This window comes from Populus euphratica, unplaced genomic scaffold (assembly GCF_000495115.2).
Source record: "Populus euphratica unplaced genomic scaffold, PopEup_1.0 scaffold35.1, whole genome shotgun sequence".
Classification (NCBI taxonomy): Eukaryota; Viridiplantae; Streptophyta; class Magnoliopsida; order Malpighiales; family Salicaceae; genus Populus; species Populus euphratica.
Window position 1 is genome coordinate 1538175 of NW_011499860.1, and position 27335 is coordinate 1565509.

Below are 27335 nucleotides of genomic sequence, written 5' to 3' on the forward strand. Positions count from 1 at the left end.
ATAAGATTACATATGTAGAAATCATTTTCCCGTGAAGACAAACTAAATCATGCCTGAAGGATACATTGCGAAGGAATGTTGTGCAAAGAAAACCAGCCAATCTCGCACTGCCAATATTCCATTTGATAGGTGCTCACATATGAGTAATAATTATTCCATAATAAAAGGGAATGAAAACAATAAGGTGATTATATATAAAATGTACTCATAACCTAATTGTCTAAATTTTTAGGTTAAAGTACTAGTGTTCAATCTCATATGTAAGCCCTCATGTGTGCAGGTCCAAAGACCCTTCAATGCATAATTCATCAACAAATAGTCACGGATCCAATTATTTGGCTAGGTTCAAATGGGTATTATAGGTGTTTGCGTAGCCAAAAATGTAGTATTGGCTCGTATAAAGAAAAGCGTGGATTAAATTTCAAGATTGGTGCCTTCATGGTAAAAACTGAATTTCTAGTTGTACTCTTGAACAAAGAGTAGATTTTAACTTGTGGAGCAGTAAGATGTGGCTTATAAATTAGGAGCGAATGGTTGCACGATCTCCTAGATGAGCAAGTTCTTCAAAGAGTGGTGAGTTTTTGATGTTTATAATACTCTGTTAACAATAATCACACTTGGAATTGTTAAAATACTTCTGCTAGAACAGAAGTTGTGATGGAATGAGTCAAGTACACATGCGAGAGTAATAATTATCCCACATGGAAAAGGAAATGAGTAAAGTGTGCATTTATTACATAAGATGAAGGGGCCGGCCGGCTGTCGTGGTTTCCGGGGAAATGTGATGTATTTTTGCCCTCATGCAGGTGACTCCCGAATGAAGATCTCCTCAACACCCTTTACATCCAATCAGGGTTGTTAGATCCATTTTGGATAGACGTACACCAATGATCTATTAACTGGGAATCTAGCCTGTTTGGTGATCCTTTTCAAACCAAAATTAACATTCACGTGATCAAATTCAAGTGATGACATGTAATTTCATCAGATTAACTTGGTTGTGTCAATTTTAAGAATTTTTTTCTTTTATTTGTGTTTAAAATAACCTTGTTTCAAATTCTTTTTCTCTTAAATGTTTGTTTTGATATTAAACGGGGTTGGTCTACGAATCCAAATTGACCTTGCAAACTTGCCATCCTGTCTTGAGCCGGGTGTGATAACTTCGCATCCAACAAGGAAACATGATACTTTCTTTTCTCGGCACAAACTAGCTAGGGTCCTGCTGGAAATTGACCAGAGTAGAGTCGCGCTTCATAAAAAGGCACTAACACTTGTTGTGAGAGTAGTCAGAATGAATGGAACACGTTTTCGCCTCAGGTTCTTTGCATAATACAGCACAAAAACTAGTTAAATCCTGTTGGAACGACACCGAGAGCTTTGTACTTTTTTTCTTTTTTTTTTTTGTACTTTGTTCGGACCAGTTATGGTGTAAGCTTATAAAGTAAAGAATCGGAGATCAAATTGCACCATTGTTTAGACACACACCTGAACCTCCATAGAGTTGCACTTCTTACAGCTAGTCTTGACAGGATATTTAGGATGATATCTTCTGGTACATTACGGCCAGCCATATTTTTCACCCGGGCAGCGTAAAAAAATAGCTATTTTACACCTGCTCTTTTTATCTGTTGTACATATAGCTTTTTGGCTTTGCTTAGACCGTGGAAATAGAAATTGGATAGGACTATAAATTCCAAAAGGGATTTGATTAATCTCTAATACTTTTTACATCTTAATTAGTGTTGGTTTCAACATTGATTACAAGGAAGAGCGCATGGAAGTTTGTCCAGATGACTAGATTCCAAAAACTAGACAGCAGCGTTTATAATGGCAACTTCAAACGAAGTAATCAAGATTCAGAACAGAGAGGGAGATAGGCAGATTCAGCTTCGAAGTATAGCTAAAAGAACAAGCCTCAGCCGAGAGGCACAAAATAATAGTAGCACAGATTATCTTGGATAACGACAGCAACGATATGATTAAGAAGAAGAAGAAACTATCAAGAACTTCTTCAGCGTTGAATTGGAACAAGTTCGTAAGTATAAATGGTCTGATTCATGATTTGATTTCTGAGAATCAACTTAGACAAATCCAGTATTTCTTGTATAAGAAATAGGAATGATCCATCAGTTCGGGATTCATCTCTAATAATGGGCCAGGCCACACTAATATCAAGTGAACCTAGCAATAAAACCATGTCTCAAAACCCCAGCAAAGGACGAGAGTCGAATTGCTTGCGTAAAAATTAATAGTAGTATATTGCAACAAAATGAAAATACAATTCTTTATGTGTTAATAAATTTTCATATCTGAACCCACAATTAATCTGATAATTTAAAGGTTATGAATTAAAAAAAAAAAACTAAATATAAGCATGATATCCATGAAAAAGTTTGTATAAGAAAAGGTATGTGTTAATAAATTTTATAGGGTTATACTTGAGTTTGATACCATGATAATTAATGATAAAATATTTTGATGAAAAAAATATGAAACCACTTTTAATTTTAATTTCAATTATTTAGTTTATTTTTATTTTTTAATTTAATAAAATAAAATAAATATGTTATAGCTTACAATTAAAACAAGTCTTATTATTAATAATAGATATTTTACACTTTCTCTTTTTAAAGTGAAAAGATGTTGAGAAATAAACTTTAGAAAACATAATTTGAATTAAGGAAGAGCTTTTGTTGATTTTTCAACTCTTCTAACTCCATGTAACAAACTGAAAAAAATATAAATGATATTGATTTTTCTAATATACAATAATTGATTTATTTCAATTTAACATATTAATATTTATATAATTTTGATTTTGATTTATTTCACTATTAAAAAAAATTAAATAATTATTTAATTAGATCCTTTGCAATACTCCTGAGACATGAAACAATAAATATAATAAAACAAAATATAAATTTAGTTGCAACCAATGGTTTAAGTTTAGCTATTACTAGATAGGATAATGATAGAGTTTTTTAAAAAGTAAAAAAATATTTGGGACTAGAGTTGTTGTTTTGAATAGATTTAATAAACTTGATAAATTTATTAATATAATTATAAAATAAAAGGGCTACAACAATTTAAAAATACAACAATAATCAATTAAAAAAAAAGCTTGTTAATACCATGAAAAGATACCCCATAAAAAAAAGTTTGTTAATAGTATGTATAAATATTTTTAAAAAATCACTTTAGAAAAAGATATAAGTATTTTTAAAAATTCATTTTAAAAAAAGATAAAAAAACTAAGCTGAGTTAACATCTCAAACACATAATTGCAACTTATGAGAATGTAATAATCTCACACAAAAAAATTAATAAAACATGATGGCAACTTCTAGACAAACAAAATAATTAAAAGTAAAATAAAAATAAATCCAATCAACGAGTTCATAATTAAAAGTAAAATAAAAATAAATCCTAAAAATAAATCCAATCAATACGAGTAAACTTATAACTAAATCACTCCTTAAAATATTATAATAACATGATAATTACATAAAAAAATTTCAATTAAATTTGACTTGTGTGATTATAAGTTTTGAGTGAAAAAAAAAAGGGTTTATGTCACTCTTTTATTTTTCTAAAAACCCGTATAACAAATTAAATAATTAAAAATTAACACTTCATACTAGAGATTTTCTAATGCATGATTTATCCATTCAATATACAATTTATTGATACTATAAATATTTTTCAAACTTGATCTTGATATATTTGAAATTTTATTAGAACTATTATAATGCTAAGCAATTCTAATGAAGGGGGATCATTTTGTTAAGGCCGCCTTAAGATCAATGACAAACATAAAGGAACCAAAACCATGGATTTTTGCAGCTTAGCAGAATGACATTACTATTATGCATCGTATAATACATTTGAATTCACAAGTTGCAAGAGTTTCATCCTCAACATACATTGAGCAAACATAGAGTGGAAAATTCAAGTCACGCAAAACTAATTTGAGTTGCTAACAAACGTAGCAAAGGAAATGACTTCATTCATCAGTAAAGAATCACAATGATGAAGCTCTCTCCTCTATGGATTCTCTAACTGCCTTCAAAAGTGATGGCATCAGTTTCTGATTCGTAACAATGATGCCTGTGTCAAGATCCAGGTATCTTCCTTTTGAAAAATCTAAGGGGTTCCCTGCAACATCTGCGACCAGTCCCCCAGCTTCTGGCAAAGTAATTTGACAACACATTACGTTAACAAGATGTTAATTCAAAAATTCCAGCACCAAAGGCCTATAATAATGTTAAGTGTCTGCAAATATTAGAGCATATAGAATTGAGGAAAGCAATTATTCTAAAGCTCTACGAGTTACAGGCTACATCAGTCCTTAAACTGACTTTAGAGTATGTGAGCCTAAGAAATATAGGCAAAACGAATATTTTCTATACCTGATACAACTATGCATCCAGCAGCATGATCCCATATTTTTTCACGGTAACCTTTATGTGGAAATCGCAAGTATATGACCCCATCTCCTCTAGACAGAGCGCCATACTTTGCTTGGCTATCAATTCTAACTGGTGGTGCTTTGACACCAAGTTTCTGTCCAAAAATTAAATGTTTAGAGTATTGCAACTAAAATCTTTGTTTTTTTAAGGAAGTGGGGTGGGGGAGTGATCATACTTTGACAATTGAACTAGATAGATCATGCATTGAGTGTGCTGCTTCATATGATTCAAAGAGCGATGCTTGTTCAGGATTGTCAGTAGAGTTGACTTGCACCTGTACAGTAACAAGAAGACATTTAATACAAATCAAAGACAACCAGGAGAATACATGTCATCTGGAAATAATCCATTAGGTGCGCTGACCTTCACTGCTGAAGAGCTATCCAGTGGCTGCATGTAAGTTCCACCGCCAACTACAGAAAAGAAAAGGCAACCAACTTCGCCAGGCAAAGAATGCTGAGAGCCACCAGCAATGGAGGTTAACGGAAGATTGGGACAAGCCAAGATGCCCAACACTACTTTCCCTTCATCTAGCAATGCTAAAGCTATTGCATATTGATCTCCTCTTAAAAACCTATATTAAATCCCATTAGCAAGATTTAACTTTCCAGTCAGTTCATGCAAATAAAAAAAGAAAAGAATACCCTTACAGAAAACCACTTCTCTAACATCAGCTACTATTTGATTGCCCAACTCAACCAATTCTGGAGGAGCAAGACCTCGTTTCAAGCCAGAGACATGTAGCTCAAGTTCAACTCATTTTCATCTTTCTCTGGCTCTCAGCATGAATTTGACTTGTTTCACTCAAATGTGAACCAAGTCTGAGCTCTACTTGTTTATCAGGATAAACAAGCCGAGCTAAGCTTGGCTCTGGCAATGGAATTCAAAATTAAAAGAAATAAAAAATTTCGAGCTCATGTCTTACTCAATCAACCAAAAGCATGCATGTTGTAGTTAAGAAGAACTCCATCCTATTACAGTGTCCAAGATGCAACTTCTCACATTGCAAAAATCATGGTACGAAACAGCTTCATAGCACAACTATTCATGCCAAAACCCAAGTTTCAAAACTCACCCTTTAGTGCCATCTATTGGGTCCAGAACCCAGTGTCTGCCTCTAGAACCACCTTCAGATTTTCCACAGTCAATGGCCTTGACAATATCTTCAGTGGATAAAGTAGAATCACTATATGATACATCGCTAGCTAGAATATCGTTAACAAGTTTTGTGATTCGCTCTAGTGTTTCCTGGCCACCATCCTTAAGGAGATCTTCTGAATCCTAGAAATATTCCCCAAAGGATATATTGGTGAATTTGATATATCAACAATAAAAAGGAAAAGGCTTGCACATCTCAGAATAATTCTCAATTTTCACCCATCTACCTCCTCGGCCACTAAGGAGAATAGTTCAGAAGGAAGCTCCCGCTGCAGAGCATAACTAACTAGTGCTTGAGAGCCTAGAATCAAACAAAAGTGCCAAAAAGGGATATTAGCTGCAGTTGCTTTTGTACCAACCCTAAAAGCTGAAAGAAGTATATTCAGAAAATAAATCGTCTAAAGCCTAGAAAAAGGCTTTGTTCCAAGCACTGAAACAATGAAGAATTCAACTAAAACCCAACAGCTTTGGGACTGCAGAAGCAAGACATTCACATGTTCACAAGAAGAATCATTACAGTTAATGTGGCTCTCATTTATAATACAATTTTTAAGCAGATAAGAACTAGCATATGCCAAGATGAGAAACCACTCATATACTCGTACAGATAGGGCAGCACTACCACCCATAATACTCAAGTGGGTTTAAACAAACGGATACATCCCAACACCTAAACTTGCACATGAAAATAGAAAACAAACTTGATTACAGCTTGTCAGGTGCTTTTTGAAATTATATACATAATTTTAAGAAAACAACATCCTATGATAAAACATAGCCAAAAGTATCAAATCATCAGACTATTGACTAAACAGTAACTTCAAAGCATCTGAACAAAATTTAACAGTCTATCAGCGAAAAGGAAAAATAAAGGGTTTTGCACATAATCAACAAGAATACATAGGAATGTTTAGCAAAAAACCATAATCAGCAACAGTGACGGGACTTTTATCTGATTTTGATTGGACATCTGATTGCAAGATAGCTTTTTGCATCTTCTGAGGAAAAACAAAAATACATGAAATCAGCTTAAGATAACAAGAAAAGGTACACGCGTGCAAACTATCTAAAACATAGGATAACGTCATGTTAATCAGATATAGTATAAATAATGAAACAGTTAATCACATGGGGACCAACACAAGCCATGAAAATCAGCTTTATTGGTCTGAAAGGGGAAGAAATTATACAGAACGCACACCAGAAACAGAGCGTAAATAAGCAAATAAAAAACACGAGAATCAGTTTCTCCGCAAAAGCTATACTAAAAAGCATCACAATAGCTAACCCCCCCTGATGCTAGCATTATTTCCATTCAACCATCTCCATTTCTTCCTTCTTTTTTTTCCATTTCACTCATCCATTCAGAATCCAATAAAGTCTCAAGAAACAAAATTTAATCAGAAAATGAAAAACCAAATAAATTAAAAGCTTCATACTCCAATACCCACCAAACAGTAATAACAAAATTCAGCATATGGGTCATGCTGAAATAAAGATTTCACACTCTAAAACCAGCCAATAAAACCCTTCAACAACTAAAAACACAATATCTAAAGTCCAAACAGACCCAACTTCAGAAAAAAAGTAAAATAAAAGAAAACGAAATACAGTGAGAGGCAAAGAAAGGGACTTCACCTGGCAGAGGCGGGCAGCAAGAGAGACAGCTTTCTTGGCCGCAGCAAGTTCTTTATTGTAAGACATTGAAGAGAATAATACTCTTGGAATTGAGGTTTTGCTTTTGGTTTTGTTAGAGAAAAATAAAAGGGGAGAGGAAACAAGAAAAGGGTTTTTCGTGATAGTGAATTCGGGCTTTTGCAATAATGCTAACAAGATTCACGGCCGTCCTTCTGTCCTTCTCCATCCTTTTTCTTTTTCTTATCTCTTTTTTTTTCGTGTATTTTTAAATATTTTTTTATTTAAAAATGTGTTAAAATTTTTATATTTTACTATTCATAACTTTCTTAGAAAGCTTTGCTTCAGGAATATAATTGTCCTTTCAACATTACACATTATTCATTATAAGAATTATTTGAGAAATATTAGTTTTTAACTCTCTTTTTTTTTTTCAAATCAAAATTTTGATAAAAAATTTTCAAGGGCCTTCTCCAGTTTTTTATTTATTTATTTGGACAATAAAAATTATTAAATTGCTCCCAATATATAATTTATTTAACTTTGCTTCAAAGGCATTTTTATATTCACATTGAACTAGGAGTTTTTTTTTTAAAAAAAATATAATGTTATTTAAAACAAAACATGTTGAGGCACGTTTAGTTGTTCACATGATTGCTCGTGTCTGCCATCGACACCATTTAATTGGTGTATCATATTCTTTTATGATTAAAATTATTTTTTTATCATATTATTAAATATGTTATCGTATTTCCTTCTTACGATGCTCATGATGCGCTAGATGCGCAGGTGGTGGTTCATTGGTTTGATGTCAATGAACAATTATTATTTTTTTATTCTTCTTTAAAAATTATAAGTTAATCATTTTTATTGTTTGTATTTTAATTTTAATTTTAATTTTTTTAATTTTTAGTTTTTTTTAATTTTTTTCAATTTAATCATTCAATTTTAATTTATGATATATTTTTTTTTCTAATTTAATCTTTATTATTTTGATTTTTAATTTTTTTCTTAATTAAAAATTTTATTGATTTTTAATTTCATCATTCAAGCTAAGTTAAGTTTATAGTGTTTTATTTTTTTCTAATTTAGTTCTTATTCTTTTAATTTTTTGCTTTTATTAAAATAATTTTTATTTTTAATTTAACCCTCTAATTGAAGGTTTTTAGTTTCCCTTTAATTTATTTTTTATTATTATTTTTTATTTTTTATTTTTTTAATTATTATTTTTTATTTTAGATCTTTTTCTGGATATAATTGATTTTTTTTCTGATTTCATCCTTCAACATTTGATTTGTTAGAAATTAAACTTTATAATTTTTTCCTATATATATATAGTACTTTAAATCTAATAATAATATAAATCACAAGTTTGAAAATTAACATAGATCAATATCTTTTTTTCTTACTTTGTTTTTTTATTTCATAGTTAAGCATTATTTGAAAACTATTAAAAAATTAATCATTTAACATTAGTTTTTTTCTACTTCTATTTTTTCTTTTATTTTATTTAATTAATTTTAAATGTGTATTTGTTTCTATTATCATTTAATTTGATAAAAAATAATTTTAAAATTAAAAAATAATTTTAACAAACAAATTCATTAAACACACTATGGTAAATGATTTGTGTTGTGATATTAAATATCTTAATCTTTTTTTATTTTTTAATTTTTTCAGATTTGCTTTTAGTTATTATTAAAAAAAATTAATATATTTATACAAATTTTTTTATTTATTAAATTACATATATGCATAAATGTTTTTATTTATATATAGAATTTTTTTATGTAAAATACGCATAAAAAAAGCTGAGAGGTTCAATTTTTTTTATTAGAAAAAAGTATCTAACTTGTAACAGAGCGCACATCCCAGGTGTATCAGAAATTATCAATTTGGTGTCCTTATTAATAATTTCCTTGCGAAGTATGTAATACAACAATGTCTTTTATTAAGAGAATTTAACGTTTCTTCTTTTATTTGTTTTGATGAGCAATGTCTCCTCCGGCCCCTTCTGGGTCAGGAGGCTCATCCTTGACGTGGCTTGAGGGCGCGGTGTATGCTGGGCACCATTGCCATGTGAAAGGTTCAAACCGTGTTCGTCTTTGTGGGAGGACTAGCCCCCCAGCCTTCCTTGGTTGAGAATATATGCAATACAACAATGTCTTTTTATTAAAAGAATTTAACGTTTCTTCTAAGCAAAATTTACTATAATTTAAAAAGGAAAGACTCAATTTAAGATTTTTGATAGGATGGTAACCCCATTGGATATATATATATATATATATATATATAGAGAGAGAGAGAGAGAGAGAGCACGTGGAGTCAGGAACAACAAAGTTTTAATTCAAATATATTATTTAAAATATTAAAAAATAAATTTAAAAGTATATAAAATTAATGTAAAAATAAACTCAGTATTGAAATTATATTTTTTGATATTTTATGGAATATAATCCATTTATAATCGAATCTAAATTGATATTATAACAACCACTCAACTAGGATAAAATAATAATCTTATATCAACTGGAAAATAAAGTAATTAATTTTTTTTCTCTCTCAATTCCTTTCTATTTCACTTAATTCTTTTTTAGATTAATGATTTATAAGTTAAACTTTATAAATTTATAAGGTTATTCTTTCACTTTTTTTTTCTTTGATTTTTTTATATATTTTTTCCTTATTTTTTTTCTCTCTTGACTTTTTTTTTCTTTTTCTATTCTGTTTCTTCCCATTCGACAACATATAAAAATAAAAAAGAGTTAATTTGTTTTATATTTTAATAGCAAATAATTATTTTACCTTTAATGAGTTGTTTTATTTTTATTTGACAATCCTTTTTTATTAGCACTACCAAACTCCGTTAATCCTAAAATTATAACTAGATTTTATTTAATATATTTTTAAGATTTCTTATAAAATTTCAACTTAATATGATAATTGGATTGAAAATTACATCCAATAATATAAAATTAGTTAAATTATAATTTTTTATTAAATTTCTAAATTTTTTTAAAAATTCTAAAATTTTAATCCAAGTTAAAGTATTATATTACAAGGCTACATGTAAATTTTTAAAAAAATTTAAATAATTAAATTAAAAATTAAATTTTTTTTTGTATAGAGCCCACCCTGGCCCTTGTCATAAATCCGCCTATATATATAGAGACACGCACCCCAATCGAGAAAAGAGTAATACATTTGAGACTAATTCAAGGGAAGAAAACAACCGAGTATATGTTTATCTTCGAGTTTCAACAAAGACGTGGAACAACTTCAACTAGTGGAAACAGCATCTTGAACGTATCCATGCCATCTATTCATAATTCAAGGGAGGCATTTGACTTGTCTCGTTAGCTAATTGCGACGACATGGGATTTGCTTGCTTAAAATAGACTTCTCTTCTACTTAATTGGTTTAGCACCACAGAAAAGAGCTTCCAACTGGGGCGGGCAGCCACCAAAGTTAACCGAATTACCTTCTCCTTCAGCTCTTTCGCTCCACCCCATCTTCCACTCTTTCCTCATTTTCACAGACATAGCCGAAGCAAAAGGCGTTCGTTCGTTCGTTCTTCTTCTTTTCACTTGCCTCTCTATCAAAACCAAAAACATCACTTTCCATCTCAAATCTCATGTCTCGTATGCTTGCTTATGTACAAAAAGAAGTAATTGCAGAACATTGAGGATCAATGCATGATAAACACACCCCATATATAATAGTGGTAGTTGTGGTTTAAATATTCCCATCTATTAAAGAAAGGTAGTGGCAGTGGAATTGACTACAACAGGAAGCTTTGAAGGAAGCTGGAACAGGCAAAATGAACAACCAGCTAATGACCACAGGCAACAAAACGGTGGAAACAATAGTCTGCTATGCACCCACCATGATAACTACGAATGGTATATGGCAGGGTGATAATCCTTTAGATTACTCTCTCCCTCTTTTCATCTTGCAGTTAACTTTGGTGGTTGTCACCACTCGCTTGCTTGTTTATATCCTAAAACCACTTCGACAACCTCGTGTTATCTCGGAGATCTTGGTGAGTTTTATCTTCTATGATTCGTATAAAAGGGTAATTAACCTGTTTGCTTCAATGACGAGAAATCCCCCCTGCTTCCGAAAACCTGCAATGAACTTAACAGGGAATGTGGCTTCAGTCCATGTTTATGCCGTCACCTATCAAGCATTAGTTATAATAAGATCATGAGATTACATCTTCATCTTTTATATCATGTTCCAAACACCATGCAATTTGCATAGTTTTGTAGAGGAAGTTATAGCAAGAACATTTTAATACGTAGGAAATTTCTTGCCTCCGATTCTAATAACAGTGGCAGTACAGTTACAGCAACAAACTTCATTCTAGAGAGCTTCTGTATCTGGTTCTATCTTATGCAACGATTTGTAGAATGCATGACATAATAACAAAGGACGCAAGCCATCAAGCCACAGTTTAGGATTTGTAGTTAACAACTGGAAATCTTTTGCGGAATCGTACTTGCCGTAATTGTTTGTGAAAAAAGGGTCTAAGCTGGACAGTTGGGAAATAATCTCTTCTTCAAACCTGAATTCACTAGAAAAGATAGAATAAAGGGCATGAAATGGGCCATTCTTTTGATGTCAAAGCCTCTTTTGCACCCGCTCTGTATTGTACCCTCACGTTCATATCATGCATCTGGCATATCAGATTTCTCGAAGAGACCCAAGACACTTGGTATGATCCTTCAAATATGTAAGGTAAAGTGTAGAGAAAATAGAGCTGTGCTTCATGTGGGTACGAATCTGGACCAAGTGGGAGCATGATAGCTAAAAGCTCATGAATTCTGTTACAAATTTCCTTTATTGTTGATCGATGTTTTTGTCTACGTATCTGCTAATAATATAGATTTCCTGTATAATGTTCACAGGGAGGAGTGATATTGGGCCCATCGGTACTTGGGCGCAGCAAAGCATTTGCCAACACTATATTCCCTCTACGAAGTGTGATGGTGCTAGAAACAATGGCAAATATGGGTCTCCTCTACTTCCTCTTCCTGGTCGGAGTAGAGATGGACATTTCAGTAATCAAAAGAACTGGGAAAAAAGCCATAGCCATAGCCATTGGGGGAATGATCTTTCCCTTCTTTATCGGCCTAGCGTTCTCTTTTGCTCTGCACAAGGATTCACAAAGCTTGAACCAAGGAACTTTCGTACTTTTCCTTGGAGTTGCCCTCTCTGTCACAGCATTCCCTGTACTTGCAAGAGTTCTGGCAGAGATCAAACTCATCAACACAGAGATTGGTAGGATTGCCATGTCTGCAGCTCTTATCAATGACATTTGTGCTTGGATTCTGTTGGCTTTAGCAATCACCTTGGCTGAGAATAAAAGCACTTCCTTGGCTACCCTGTGGGTGATACTTTCTAGTTTAACATTTGTTCTTATCTGTATCTATGTTATTCGACCAGTCATCTCATGGATGATTAGTTCGACTCCGGAGGGAGAAACCATCAGTGAGTTCTACATTTGTCTCATTCTCACTGGAGTAATGATCTCAGGATTCATTACAGATGCCATTGGAACACATTCTGTCTTTGGAGCTTTTGTATTTGGGCTGATTATTCCAAATGGACCACTTGGAGTTACTCTGATAGAGAAGCTTGAAGACTTTGTTTCAGGGCTTCTGCTTCCTATCTTTTTTGCTATGAGTGGGCTCAAGACTGACATAGGGGCTATTAATGGAGTCGCAACATGGTTAATTCTAATACTAGTCATAATTATTGGATTTGCTGGTAAAGTTGTCGGTACTGTGCTCGCTTCAATGCTCTACCAAATGCCTCTCCTTGAAGGGATTACTCTTGGTTTTCTCATGAACTCCAAAGGCCTTGTGGAAATGATTGTCCTCAATGTTGGCAGAGAACAGAAGGTAACAACTTTCAAGAATTTTTTTTCATTCGTTCTTCAAGTGTTTCCTCCTCTAATGTTCATGTAGAATCTACACGTGATGGGATTCACATGAATGTGAAAGAGGGAAGCACCGTACCAATCTCTCTTCTGTGTTCACACAGGCACATTACCACACTAATCTCTCTTCTGTGTAAACACAGGCACATTCACATGAATATGGCACATTGGAAGTGATATTGATAAAACACAGATGACTTGCAGGTCTTGGATGATGAGTCCTTTGCAATGATGGTGATTGTAGCAGTGATTATGACCGCAATCATCATACCCTCTGTAACAGCCATATACAGGCCAGAGAAGAGGTTCCTGCCTTACACACGAAGAACAATTCAGAGGTCAAAACGAGATGCAGAGTTTAGGGCATTAGCTTGCGTACACACTCCTCGCAACGTCCCAACAATCATTAACATCTTGGAAGCCTCCCACCCAAATAAAAGGTCCCCCATGTGTGTCTACGTGGTCCACCTAGTTGAACTCACTGGTCGCGCCTCGGCCATGCTTATAGTTCATAATACTAGAAAATCTGGCCACCCAGCCCTCAACCGCACCCAAGCTCAATCTGATCACATCATCAACGCATTCGACAATTATGAACAAAATGCAGTCTGTGTCTCTGTGCAACCCCTGACCGCCATTTCCCCTTATTCCACCATGCACGTAGACATATGTAACTTGGCTGAAGACAAACGAGTTGCTTTAATTATCCTCCCTTTCCACAAACAGCAAACAGTTGATGGTGGAATGGAGGCCACCAACCCGGCTATCCGAATGGTGAACCAAAATGTATTAGCCAATGCACCCTGCTCAGTTGGGATTCTCGTAGACAGAGGGCTAAGTGGGTCTACTCGTTTAGCCTCGAACCAGGCAGCTCACCATGTAGCTGTACTATACTTTGGTGGCCCAGATGACAGAGAAGCGCTATCATATGCATGGAGGATGTCTGAGCATCCAGCAATTAACCTCACCGTGATGAGGTTCGTTCCAGGAGAGGATGCAAAAGCACTTGACAACCCTGGGATGCTCAGTGTGGAAACGGAAAATCTTAAAGAGAAGCAGCTCGATGAAGAACATGTTAACGAATTCAGGACCCAGACTGCTCATAATGGTTCTATATTTTACAATGAAATAGTGGTCAGCAATGGTGAGGAAACAGTGGCAGCAATAAGGTCAATGGACAATCATCACGACTTGTTCATAGTGGGTAGAGGACAAGGGATGATATCACCACTTACGGCAGGTCTTACTGATTGGAGTGAATGCCCAGAGCTTGGTGCGATTGGGGATTTGCTAGCATCATCAGATTTTGCAGCAACAGTTTCAGTTCTGGTGTTACAACAGTATGTGGGGTTAGAGCTAGATGAGGAGGAGTTAGGAACACCTGATAGCCCTGCTCAACCAGAGGAACCGTACATCAGTGTACAGATGGCAAATAGGTCAACGAGGCTCCCTGTGTTTAGCGCATAACCCCAAACACCACCATTCTTAGCAATGCATCACGGGTTTCTAAATGAAATAGAGTCAGAAAATATAATCTGGATTATAGTTTGTGAAAACTCTGCCAGCTATCGTTTGAAAGTCTCTTACTTAGCCTTGAATTCAACTTATAGCAAGTATTTACTCCTTACAACAGGATTTTTTTCCTCTCATCACATCAGAAGTTTTCAATTTCGATTTCCAAATCCATATGAACTGATTCTAAATTAATCTTAAAGAAACACATTAAGAGCAAATCATCATACAGAATGCGGAAGCAGGAAAACAAACAAAAGCTTAAAATGAGTGCAGCACCACGGTTAGGTCTTATATTTGAAATTTATACGATTGCATCCATTGACTTTACACTATAGGAGTCATGTTGGCACTCATGAAATTATTAGCACGTAGTTTGATAAAGACCTTACAATGAAGTTGTTTGCAGCACAAAATTCTTCAGAGAGACTGTTACGGAAAACATCTCAGAATTGCACCTAGAAAGTGTGAATGTTTGAGGTAGATTTCATCTCGCAATCACAAGTTTCACGTAGCTCCACATAGATACCATCTCTTGAAGAACAGCTGTTGATGGAAAATCGTTCCCTATTTTAAATCCTTTGTTAACATCTCAAACAGAATGGTTGTGTGAGGACCATGATTGAGAATTGTTTGATCATCTAGGAAACTGCGAAAAATAATCAACTTGAATTGGGACATCTATTCGAAATCTTAGTGAAGGACTGTTGAATGCAAGATGTTCAGTTGCAAATTCCTGACATTCCAAATCATTGATTACAGTCTAATAATCATCTAGCTTTTAGTATCAAGCTGGTTGACCAAACTCTTACACTAAAATAGCCTGGCTAGGATAATTTATGCCATCAAGAAACAACATAGAAAATAAACAGCTAAAGGAAAGACAAGAATCTCTCTAAAATGTAATCTAAAGCTTCTTCCATGCTAAGAATTGCTCTTTTGTTGGACTGGAGTAAAATCTACAGCTTCTTTACCACAGCAGTACAGTTGTTGCCTTCAGCCAACAATTCTCCATTGTTTTCAATATCTCATTGGTCACTTAATTGAGATGATAGGGAATAGAAGATCAAAAGACAAGCAAATGCATATCATAAATATTATCAAACATGAAACATGTTGTCTGCAATAATGTCCAGAACCCAAAAACAGAATTACCATGTGAGATTTTGTAAGTAGTTTAATCATTAGTGTCTCCGGACAAGAAATAAAGAATTTTGGTTCTTTTGAAGGACTCTAAGAATATAGGCATGTGATGGGCTGAACTTACTGGGCTCGGGCCCATTTTTAGAAATCCAATTTTTTGCTGAGAAAATATAATATTAGTTGATGGATCATGGATAGCGGCTTTGCTCGGAAGTGATTGACTTGTGAATTCTTTTGTGCACTCGTGGCCTTCGGATGTGGTTAACGTTATTTTTTCTTTTTATTAGTTTTATAGTTAAAAATATTTTTAAACTAATTTATATATTAACTAAAATTAAAAATGATTTTTAGCAATTTTATAAACACATCCCCTCATTTAATATGCATATTTAGAGAAATAAAAATAATTATTTGAATTAAAAAAATACAAAAAGAAAGTGGAAAACATTCTTAATAATAATGATCATTAACCAAACAAATAAAACAAATAAGGTTTGTTTAACACTTCATATGAATAGCAAACTAGATTAAAATATTTTTTATTTATTTGATAATGTATTGGTTTTATAGCTTAGCTGGTTAGCGCACGAGTTGGTGTCAAAAAATCATACATTTAATTTTTATTGACCATGTTATTTTCATAACAAAAACAACATATTGCTTCTGTAGGGTTATACAACCACAATTTCTCTTACATTCCCTTTTTATTTTTTTTCATTTCTTGAATATTATTTCTCTTATATTTTACTAACTTAAGTATTAAAGTGTCCACTAGACCCATAAGAACTAGTTTGGAAAAATTAGCATGACTAGCTCAAGAACTTAGTCTTAAAAAACCTAAATTCTATCTTAGGTTGTTTCATGATTTTATTAGTGGTGTTGTGTGTGAAACACTTAAAAAAACTAATTTATTTCCTTTAACTCTTTACCAAAACTCTTTCAATGACTTATGAAACTCCAAGATAAGAGAGAATAACTTATATCCCCACAACCAGTACACCAATTTTTTTAGGTCTCCAACAACTCTTACATCAAATGTAAATGCACAATGATATTGTTATAACCATACAATTACATCTTCGTAATCTTCCTTAGACACAAGTTCTTTTGCATACACTATTAAATATATATATAAAAAAAAACTTTAATTCCTTGAATAGCCAAGATAAAATTATATGTAAGTAAGTAGATACAAAAACAATTGCACTTCTATGCTCAAAAAAGCTACACCCATCATGAAAAGCATTTATAAATTGAATACTCTCAACAAGAATCCAGTTATCTTCATTTGAATTTAACTCATGCATTCCTTTTAGAAAAAAATCCAAATGTGAGACTAGATTAACAACTATAGGATTTTTTAAAAATAAACACAATCCCCTAGCAAATAAAAGAATCTTTACACTCATTTTTTTAAAAGATTGTATCTCATCAAAGACTAACCTAGACAAATAGGATAAAGTTACGAACCTTAAAAAACATATACAAAATGTGAGAAATATAATAGAGCTTATCACACAAGACAACTATTTTATGTGGAAAGTTCTTTCAAAGATACTTTATGGATCTGTTTATGCATGTATCATAGCTTAAAGTCTGGCTCCATTATCGACTTTCATGATCTAAGTGACACAGCTAAGCTCTTCGCCATCATGAATCGAGAAGATAAGAATACTAGAACATATCTTTAAAAGTTCAATGAGAAAATATTAAATATAAAAAGACTACTTGAACTCCTTGCTATAAAAATCCTAATTAATATAGTCTACAATTATTATTTATGGGAAATATGATATTTTTTTTCCTAATAAAAACCTCTTATATGTGAAATAGGCAATGAAAAACTATATCAAAGTGGAAAAAACAAGCATGACTAGACAAAGGCATCCTTGTGTCTAGTTACAAAAAGCAGAATCTCTCCAACGTCATTATTCTCTTACTAGGATATCTAAAAGAAGCACTAATGGACATATTCATGATCTCCTGGCATTCCTTGAACTTTTAACCACATTTTTAACTATAACATATAGAGAGATGCTAACTACTATCAAATAAAAAGAATTTGCACAATATTCTTCTACTATGAAAAACAACATGAACATAAGGAACCCTGATAAGTTTCATTTTTTTTACCTTAACCATAGACATGACACTAAGAAATGTCACACCTTAACAAATAAGATAGAAAGATTGATTATCAGAGATTACCTCTAATAATATGTGAAAAAAAAAACAAAACTAGAGCAAAACAATAAAGGAAAATTGCACATTTGATGAACTACTTGAAATCATATGATCTTCATGAATTGTATCTAAGGTTGCATGGAAAGTTATTTTAAATTTTCTTTTAAAAAAGGTAGTTTGTCTCTATTGCCTCCAAACAAAAATCTCATCTCAATGTTTATAACAAAACAAAAAAAAAAGGTTTTATAAAAATCTTCATATCTTCAAATAATTTTTTTTTTGAAAATATTCATGTCTCTAAAGAAAATTTTTCATGAAAATCTCCGATGACTAAGATGAGAATCTCCATATCTATGATAAAAACCTCATGCAAATATCTTCATACATCATGTTTTGACATAGTTGCAACGATAACGTGATGAAAGTCTTTAAATTTGCCCATAAATTCAAATTCTAAGAGGTAAGTGATGAGTTGCAATTTAAAAATAAAAATAAAAATAAATGGTCATGCATGACATGTGCTAGTCATGCTAGCCATTTAGGACTTCCAATCATTTGGGTTTGCCAAACAGCTAAAAATCATGAATGTTTGGCCTAAAACAGCTAAAATCCTAGTATTTTAGGCCATAAGTTATCTAATATTATTCTGACAAACACTTTTATGTATTTTTTGGGTTTCTCATTAGTCACACATAAACTTTCCATGCATGTAATTTCTCTATGCACACAAACTTTTAATATGAAAAAAAAATATTTTTTTTATATCAATGACATTTCTTATCACCAACATCTCTACTGATGACCACTACCAAGCATAACACAGTACATGATGACCTTAATTCTAATAAAAATATTTTTCTTCACAATGAAATAAGCTCAAGAACTAGGAGTATAAATACATCCAGTCACTAGGTAAGAGGGAGATCACATAAGTCTTAGCAAAAAATCGTAAGTCTTGGATTTTATATTCAACCTATTAATGGTTAGATTTGTAATCTCATATATGACCATCAACCACTTAATAATTTCAATAATAATTATTAATTATCCAACAATTTTATAAATTACTAAGTACCATTCAATAATTTCTAGAATCACAATCAACCATACAACAATTTTATAAAACTCTAAGTAATATTCAAAATCTCCTTGTACCACAAATTACCATCTAATAATTTCTATAATCATAAAAATCATCCGAATAATTCCTAAAACATATAATTTATTTTACATTCCCTTTTTATTTTATTTTTTTTAATTAATGAATTTTTTTTCTTCTCCAATATTTTAATAACTTAAGAATATGAGTGTTTTATCCGTCTAGGACCTTTCTTGGTGCTCTTATAAGGCATCCAATGGCTTAAAAAAAAACGATAAATACATGAAATATAATATACTAAACTACAAAGCAACACTGATCTTTCTATTTAACTGATGGATTAACAATGACCTTTCACGTAATTGGTATTGAGCTATCGCCTAACACCCCCTACCTCCACTATAGCACCATAGCCTTAAGTGACCTGTGGTACTGACTTTTGTGATGAATTTACCTATCAACATTAATTTATCATTAAATAATGATTAATGAAATGAATAATTAGTTCTCACGTAGTGGTATAATATCAATCACCACGTGGTTTCTTTATTGCAGCTCTAGAACCACAAATGGGATGATATTAATAGATTGTTTCTTAGTAAAGGAAAAGGGTCTCCTTATTTTCAATATATAGCCCTAGCTAGGTTAAAATTCACTGTATATCATGATTAACTAACATTGCTGTCCTTGGTTTTTATTCTTATTTTTTTCAATCCAAAATGATGGACAACACAATACTTTGGAGGTTGACATGTTCCCTTGTAAAATATTTTTTAATTGAAAATAAATCCAGTTAATTTCCATCGGCAATAAAAAATATTGTGAGTTACAAACAAACGGGAGAAAAAAAAGTTAATTTCTTTTTGGAATTATACAAATTAATATTAACTTCTATATCTTTTTATTTTCTTACAAAAATAAGAATCACACGACCATTAGGTCCTGTAATATGTATTGTAATCTAAAGAGGTAGGTTTGCACTGACAGACATAAACCTGCAGAGCCTCAAATCGATTAATTGAAATTAATGCCTACCAATCTAGCCACCTCCTTCAATGGTTCTTAAACAATGTTGTGAGAATCATTTCTAAATATACAGTTGAAATCCTTTAAAAATCAATATATATACACACACATGCCCACGCATGTGAGTTGGTGGCCCAGCACATGGCCTCCTTTTTTGAAGACATGAAATATGAGATTCTTGCATTATAGATGTCAAAAACAAAATACTGGTTATTATCTTCTATGGATTGAAAAGAAAATCTTAATCTTAATATAGGAATGATATTCTGAGTAACAAGAGGGAAAAAATGGCTTATATGTGGTTCTTATCTACCTGTGAACACTTGGTTCCACGTCCTCTTTAACATGTAATAATTTCATGTATGATTTTGAAGGAGTTATATTTGACTAGCCTTTTTTTATTATAAAAGAAAGGGTCGAATACGAGATTTTGTGGGGAGGGAGACTCTAACTTGCTAGGACTTGACGAGCCAGCCTCTTCCTACTACACTAAACTATCATTTAGTTCAGGCAAGTAGTGGAGGTTGGATTGTCAATATGGCAGACAAGCTAGTGTTCAAAGGCCAGATTTTCTTCGTATTGATCTTTAGGTTTTTAAGTGTCTTTTAAGACTTTTCTTTGTCTTATTGCCCTTTGTCTCTTTCTTGCTCCAACCCACAGTACAGGCACGCACCGCCCCTTTCTTTTTCATACCCTATTTTGAGGGCAACATTCATTTTTATTTTATTTTCTTGCCTGGTATTTATGATCACTTTGAGTGAGAGAGAGAGAGAGAGAGAGAGAGAGAGAGAGAGGATAATTAATTATGAGCTTAATCACTAGAACAAGGGAAAGGAAGAGATAGTTAAGATTACTCATAATTTACCTTGTCTTGAGAGTTGAGGTTATGAATTTGATGTTATATTTTATAACAAGAGAAGGGTTTCGGTTTTAGTTTTAGATTTTATTAGACTTAATTTCTTGTAGCAAGTCTTAGTTTTCATATATTTTTATTCAAGTGATGTAAAAATAATAGTTTGTTTATTTTGTATCATTAATATTAAAAGATTTGCTGTTTTTCCTATATAAAAAAAATACATTTCTTTTATATGGTGATGGAGCCAACAGAAATAAGCACACAATTCGCCAAAACTTTATTTATTTCTATCGTGAACCAACCAAAAATCTAGAAGGAAATTGTCCTAGATTTCTTTTATTTCTCTTCACTTTGTATAAATATTTATTAATTCTTAGAATGTCTAAACAAACTAAATTCTTCATCACTTCAAGTTAAGCTGCATTGACCATTAGATCGTGATCAGACGGGAGAGGAAACCTGGATCCCACCGGCTGCTATAAATTGACAAAACAAATCAAGTGGTGGCATATGAAATGTTGGCAGGTCAAAAGGTCTTAGCCAAGAACCACTCAAATAAAATGGATTGATTCTATTTTTCCCGTAAAATTTTGTCCCCCCAGAAATCTTTTTTTATATTCACCAACATATATCTTTGTGCCCGCCTATTTCAAATTGGAAAATCAGATTCCTTGAGACAAATCATCAAGTGAATTTGGGGTGTGTGTGTTTGAATGCAAGTTGGCTATCTTAATTAGAAATTTGACTCACATTTCTAGAAACCTGATGCAATTACTTGGGAAAATTGGACTCAAGACAGAGCATCGAAATGATTTAAGAAAAAGATTAGAGAATCCTTAGTAATATAATATATATGTGCATACTTTTTGGTCTTTCATCATCAATTATGATGTTTGAAATGATGTATATTTCAGAGAATCCAGCCAAATTTTGGAATAATTAAAGTAAGGGAGAATTCTTCAGCTCCTGTTTTGCTTAAAACCTGGTAAGATGTTGGGGGTGTTTGACTAGTTTTTTTTTTTTTGTTAATTTCTTTGCTTTTAACATTAATTTAGGGTATAGTTTTTGCTATAATTTTCTCCCTGATAGTTTTTTCTTTTCTTTTTCAATTGGGTTCTAGTTGAACCATTCACAACAGCTCCAATAAATATATTTATTCTATGTAGTTTCTTCTTCTTGAATTCAAATTTAAGATGATAACATGAGATAGATGTAGTCTAATCTTTCATTCCAAAAACTTAGCCATTTATGATTTTAGGACACTTCACACTCACACTTAAAATATTTGTCTGATTTATAGACACTAGACATGTCGAGAGATGGAGTGATTTATTACAAGTTTCAAGGCATATATATGACAATGTTGTTTCAAATGAATATTTTTGGTTTTGATCTTAAAATAAAAAAGAAAAGATCTTTAAAGTAGTTTATAATGTTTTTCAGCTATCTGCTTTGGGTGCCTAATAATAAGGCGGCAATTAATGTCCTACCAGCCCCTCCAGAAGCTGGAAATCATGAAGGTCCCATGAGCCCTCTTCTTTCCAACCTTGATGATCAAATAATTCAGCAGAGAAAAACAAGCTATGCAAGGCAGTTCCGTTTATCAATATTTTTGGATATTATTTTTATTCCATTTGCTAGTGCTTTCCCATATTATTGCCACTCTCATAAATCCTGTGGCCAACATTACACCTTTCCCTCTCTCTTAGAAGAACACAGTTTCATTTTCAACTATTGTGGGGGTGGATTCAAAGATGAACAGTACTATTATTATTATTTTTCTCTGGGTGGGTCAGTTTTGACTGAACTGATAGATATAGAGAAAGGATTGGGGACCCTTACGTATAATTAATCTATATTATTGGTTGTGATAGCTTACTCTTTCACTAATTAAGATAAGGCCCATATTGTTTGGCCTAGCTTGGTGTTTGTATGCTGGTGTTATCATCTTATTCCTCCAACTAAGATTGCACTTTTGCCAATCCCTCTCCCTTTCTTCTCCCTATAAAAAAGAAAAAGGAACTTCCCTTCGCCCTCTTGTAAATCTCAGCTGCTGCTGAAGTTGCTGGCACTGTGGACTAGAGGTGGTAGCTTGTTTTCTCTCATCTTACCCATCACTTATGTTCTTCTTCCTTCTTGTTTCTCTTGTGCCGTTGGTAACTTTGTCCCACTTCTCTATCAACTGTCATTTCTGTACTGAAAAGGGAAAAGGAAAGAGAAACCCCACTCCCACTATGTTTCTTGCAGTTTTTTATTTCATGAGTGCTGTTTAAGGTTCGTCTTTTTAACATCTAGTTTTTTGCGTTGTATATTATATAGCAATGTCTTCTTACTCCATCCCACCAATTCCTATTAATCAAGAACTTCAGCTACCGTCCATTTGTTAGATGCTGAAATGGTTAGCCAATAGCAGCGCCCTCTATTCACCACCAATACTTTCTTTTGTTTTTTTGGTTCTTGAATCTTTGTTTTTTTTCTCTTCTCCATGAAAGAAGCAGAAATGACTGTACCCCACTTTTTCATGTGTCCAATTAGTCTAGACTTGATCAAAGATCCAGTGACGCTATGTACCGGCCAAACTTATGACAGATCAAGCATAGAAAAATGGCTTGCTGCTGGTAATCTTACTTGCCCTGTCACAATGCAGAAGCTTCAGGATTCATCCATGGTTCCTAATAACACTCTTCGTCATTTGATTGATCAGTGGCTGCAAATAGGCCCTCAGTTTGATCCTGTTTATTTGTCAACAATTGATTCCCTAGCTTCATTGAAGAAAATTCTTGAATCAGGTGAAGCTTCCTTGGAGTACAAGTGTCAAACACTTCAAAACATCCAAGCTCTAACTGAAGAATCACAATCTGGAAATTCTTTTTTGTTCCAGTTAGGCTTCTTTCCTTTATTGTTGGAACTGCTTTTTGGAAAAGTGGAATCCAGACTGTCTGAAGGAAGTGCTAAGTTTGCAGAACAAGCACTTTCTTGTGTCCTAAGATTGCTGTCTCTTGACGAATATGAGTGTTTAAATATGTTAAAAGAAGAGTCTAAATTGGAATCCTTTCAGTTTTTGTTTGATCAAGGTACTAGCAAGATCAAGAGGAGTTTGTGCCAAATAATAGAAGCAATATCATCATCTTTGGAGACAAGAGAACTCTGTGCTAAGCTTGGCAATAACAGAAAACTCTTGAAAGGGCTGATTCTTCTTGTTCACCAAACATATGGAGCATCCGAGGCTGGAATCAAAGCTATATCGGCACTATGCTGCTTGGAATCAAATAGAGAGAATATGGTTCAAGAAGGTGGGATAAATGGACTCTTGACCTATATATATGAAGCTCAAAGACATGAAAGAAATTTGGCACCTAAAGCAATGGCAACAATTGAGCTGCTTCTAGGACTAGAGAGTGCAAAAGAGGCTTTGATCAATGACCCTAATGGTATTAAAGCTCTCATAAAGATGGTTTTTAGGGTTTCTGATCACCAAGGAAGCGAAAGCGCTATTCGATCATTAATGATTATATGCACAGATTCTTTACAGGCACGAGAAGAAGCAATTGGTGCTGGAGTTTTAACTCAATTGCTTCTGCTGTTGCAGAGCCAGTGTAGTGGAAGGACTAAAACAAAAGCAAGAATGCTACTCAAGCTGCTTGGGTCCAAGTGGGATGAAGAACCAAAACATTTGTAAACTACAAAAAAGTATGGGATGTTTTTATGCCTATGCGGGTTCTTGTTGGTGTATTGGCTTCCCTGTGACATAGTATCTTTGTAAAGATTACTGAAGTGTCCATGTTTGTATCTTATCTGTCATTAAACATTCGTTAATTACTGAATAAACCCCCACCAAGCTGAGTGGATTTATGTTATGCCTAAACCAAATTTGATTAGATGGATCGTTGTCCTGTGCCAAATCCCAAACCCTTCTTCACCTGGTAATTTCTGTCCATTTTATGTTGTGTTGTTGAGCTACCATTCTCTGAAGCATCAATTCAGAAAATGAAAATTGCTCCCCATTAAAGCAATGTCCAAGCAGTGAAATTACAGCCCAACTGTCAAATGATAGAGTTCATGCGCGTGATCCACATGGTTCATCCAAAAAAAAACAAAGCAGCATTGATTCCCAGTGGTTCAAATTGCCAGAGAGAAAGCTGGCGTTGTCCCAAATATACCATTATGACAACGGACAGCATCCTTTTATCATTAATGTTGAAATTTGGAAACTGAAGTTGATGGGACTGGAAGTTTCTGTCTGTGGATATTCCTTTCATTTTATTTGATATTTTTGTGTGGTGGGATAGGATGATTTGCAATTTGCATAGCTTAGGTTGCAATAGGTCGCCGAAAGTTGTTGAATTGTCTGCATATTGTTTCATATAATACTGCTCCGTTGGGATCACATTTCTGGCCCCTATATCAAAACTTTTCCCCTTTTTTTTCCTAGCTCATTTCAAGGTTCATTAGGCCTTAAACTACACAACAGGACTAGCTTTCTCCTCTTTACAATCCTGGGCATTCCAGAGGTAAATGGAACCGAAATATAAAGGGTAAACAGCCAGCAGCTTTACTGGCTAAACCAAGATGTAGCCTTCCCTTTCTTATTCAACTACGGCATGTTTCAAAATTTAGTAAGAGTCCATCAGATGATTCACATATTACTAACATGTTGGGGGAAATTGACCAATGTTTGTAATCACCAATTCATATATTACCAAAAAAAACATCAATCGAAGTTGGCCGCATGCTGTACCCTGCGGTTGAATGCAAAGTCAATGAATAACTTTCCTTCGTCTAATCACTGCTATAGTGGTCTCACAGACACATGGACTGCACCAACATCTAGCTCGGATCACTACAGTCACGCCTAGCGTTGGCCTTACTCCTATGGCATGCGAAATGAACTGAAAAAGTAATCTTCTTGCCTTTTCTAGAGGACTGACCCACCATAGAAAGAACATTTAATTTACCCTCATGATGGTTAAAGCTGTAAGCAAACACTTTTAATGAGCGTTGAAAATGTTCAAAAAGAAATATACCATTCGGTCTAAATTTTCGGCGAGGAAGTAAGCATGCAAGAGATGGAGCACTTTTTTTACCAAGATTCTACAAGATGAATAGAAAGGGATATTGCACAGGCCTGCACACTATACCTATAGCTATGCTACAATGCCAGACAACCATCCAAAATTTTGGCTGAACGTCAAAAAGTTGGTGCCGTTCATGAAGTCAACCACAGCAGCATCACGTATATTCAAGCAAACGGCAAGTTCCAACTAGAACTAAATACTAATCAAGTAATGGCAGAAACCATATAAGGGTTTCCTCCAAGGTTTGTTATAACGTGTGGAGGGAATTTTTTTTTTTTCTTCCTTAGTTCAATGGCAGCGGGCAAGACAAGAACATGAAAGGTCTCATTTTCTGATAACCATGTGCTTAAGGAGTGCCATTAATGACTACGTTTACTAAGTAAAGCAGCATCTATAAAAGTTCTTCAAAATTTAAGTTCAATGGCAGCAGGTTGGTTTAAGTATGCATCAAAGAAAATTCCTGGAACGTGTGAGTTTGGTAAACAATTTCGTGTGGCAATTAAATTAAAGAGACAAAAGCAAGAAAGACCTCACATTCTGTATAAGCACAGTTGAATATTGTCCTTGAGTCTGTTTTCTATACCTCAGGAGTAGGCTATAGCACATGGAATTCTTCATGAAGCTATCCAAATCAAGAACTCATAGTCATACTACATGTTTTGGAATTGCCACCATTGGACGCAACCAAAACTCTCCTCCCTTTGGTTAATCTGCGTTGTTCAATGTCTGAGTTGCATAACACAGCTTTTTCACAAAAACTTGGTCTTCGGTGAACATGGCCCCCAACATAGGTTGCTTAATGAATTTGCAAACTGGACGTATTGAAAGGGTGCGTCTTTAGTGTCTTGGGTTCAAAATCAAAGACATTGACTTGACTTTGTGTTCAACCATATATTTAAAGACTCAGTGCCAAACAAATCAACTTGGAACGGATGAATGCGACATCCGGTTCAAGCAACAGTGGTCTGGTCCAAGTTGAACTGGTTATCACTAAGTTTTTAAGCACTTGCTTTGACAAGAAGTTACTTTGTGTTTAAACAAGGTAGTGAATAATTTACATATCAACAGAAGTAGAACGACTACTTGTTTTGTACAGTACTGTATTCTGCAAAGATAGGGGGATAGAACTCGTATTTGATCCCTCCTTTTGCTACTTTGAGAGCCAAAACAACAGTTGTCTTAGCATTACATATTTAATTATGAACTAGCAAATTCATGGATGGATCATGGATGG

At 33.5% G+C, this 27335-nt stretch overlaps 3 protein-coding genes across 3 annotated transcripts; 2 read left to right on the forward strand and 1 right to left on the reverse strand.

Annotated features, from left to right (window-relative positions):
* Positions 1-3813: 3813 nt before the first annotated feature.
* Positions 3814-7475, reverse strand: LOC105124562 (SAL1 phosphatase-like). Its single transcript, XM_011024629.1, has 8 exons — positions 7266-7475; positions 6550-6625; positions 5855-5928; positions 5545-5750; positions 4833-5043; positions 4645-4743; positions 4410-4563; positions 3814-4185 (listed from the first exon to the last, which is right to left on the reverse strand). Exons 1-8 carry the CDS (start codon positions 7329-7331, stop codon positions 4022-4024), a joined length of 1050 nt encoding a protein of 349 aa, XP_011022931.1. The 5' UTR covers positions 7332-7475; the 3' UTR covers positions 3814-4021.
* A 3607-nt stretch (positions 7476-11082) lies between these two features.
* CHX15 (cation/hydrogen exchanger 15) lies at positions 11083-14796 on the forward strand. The gene is made up of 3 exons (XM_011024787.1): positions 11083-11304; positions 12173-13168; positions 13411-14796. Exons 1-3 carry the CDS (start codon positions 11083-11085, stop codon positions 14671-14673), a joined length of 2481 nt encoding a protein of 826 aa, XP_011023089.1. The 3' UTR covers positions 14674-14796.
* Positions 14797-22904: 8108 nt separating this feature from the next.
* Positions 22905-24883, forward strand: LOC105124564 (U-box domain-containing protein 26-like). Its single transcript, XM_011024631.1, has one exon. It carries the CDS (start codon positions 23512-23514, stop codon positions 24703-24705), a length of 1194 nt encoding a protein of 397 aa, XP_011022933.1. The 5' UTR covers positions 22905-23511; the 3' UTR covers positions 24706-24883.
* Positions 24884-27335: the final 2452 nt, after the last annotated feature.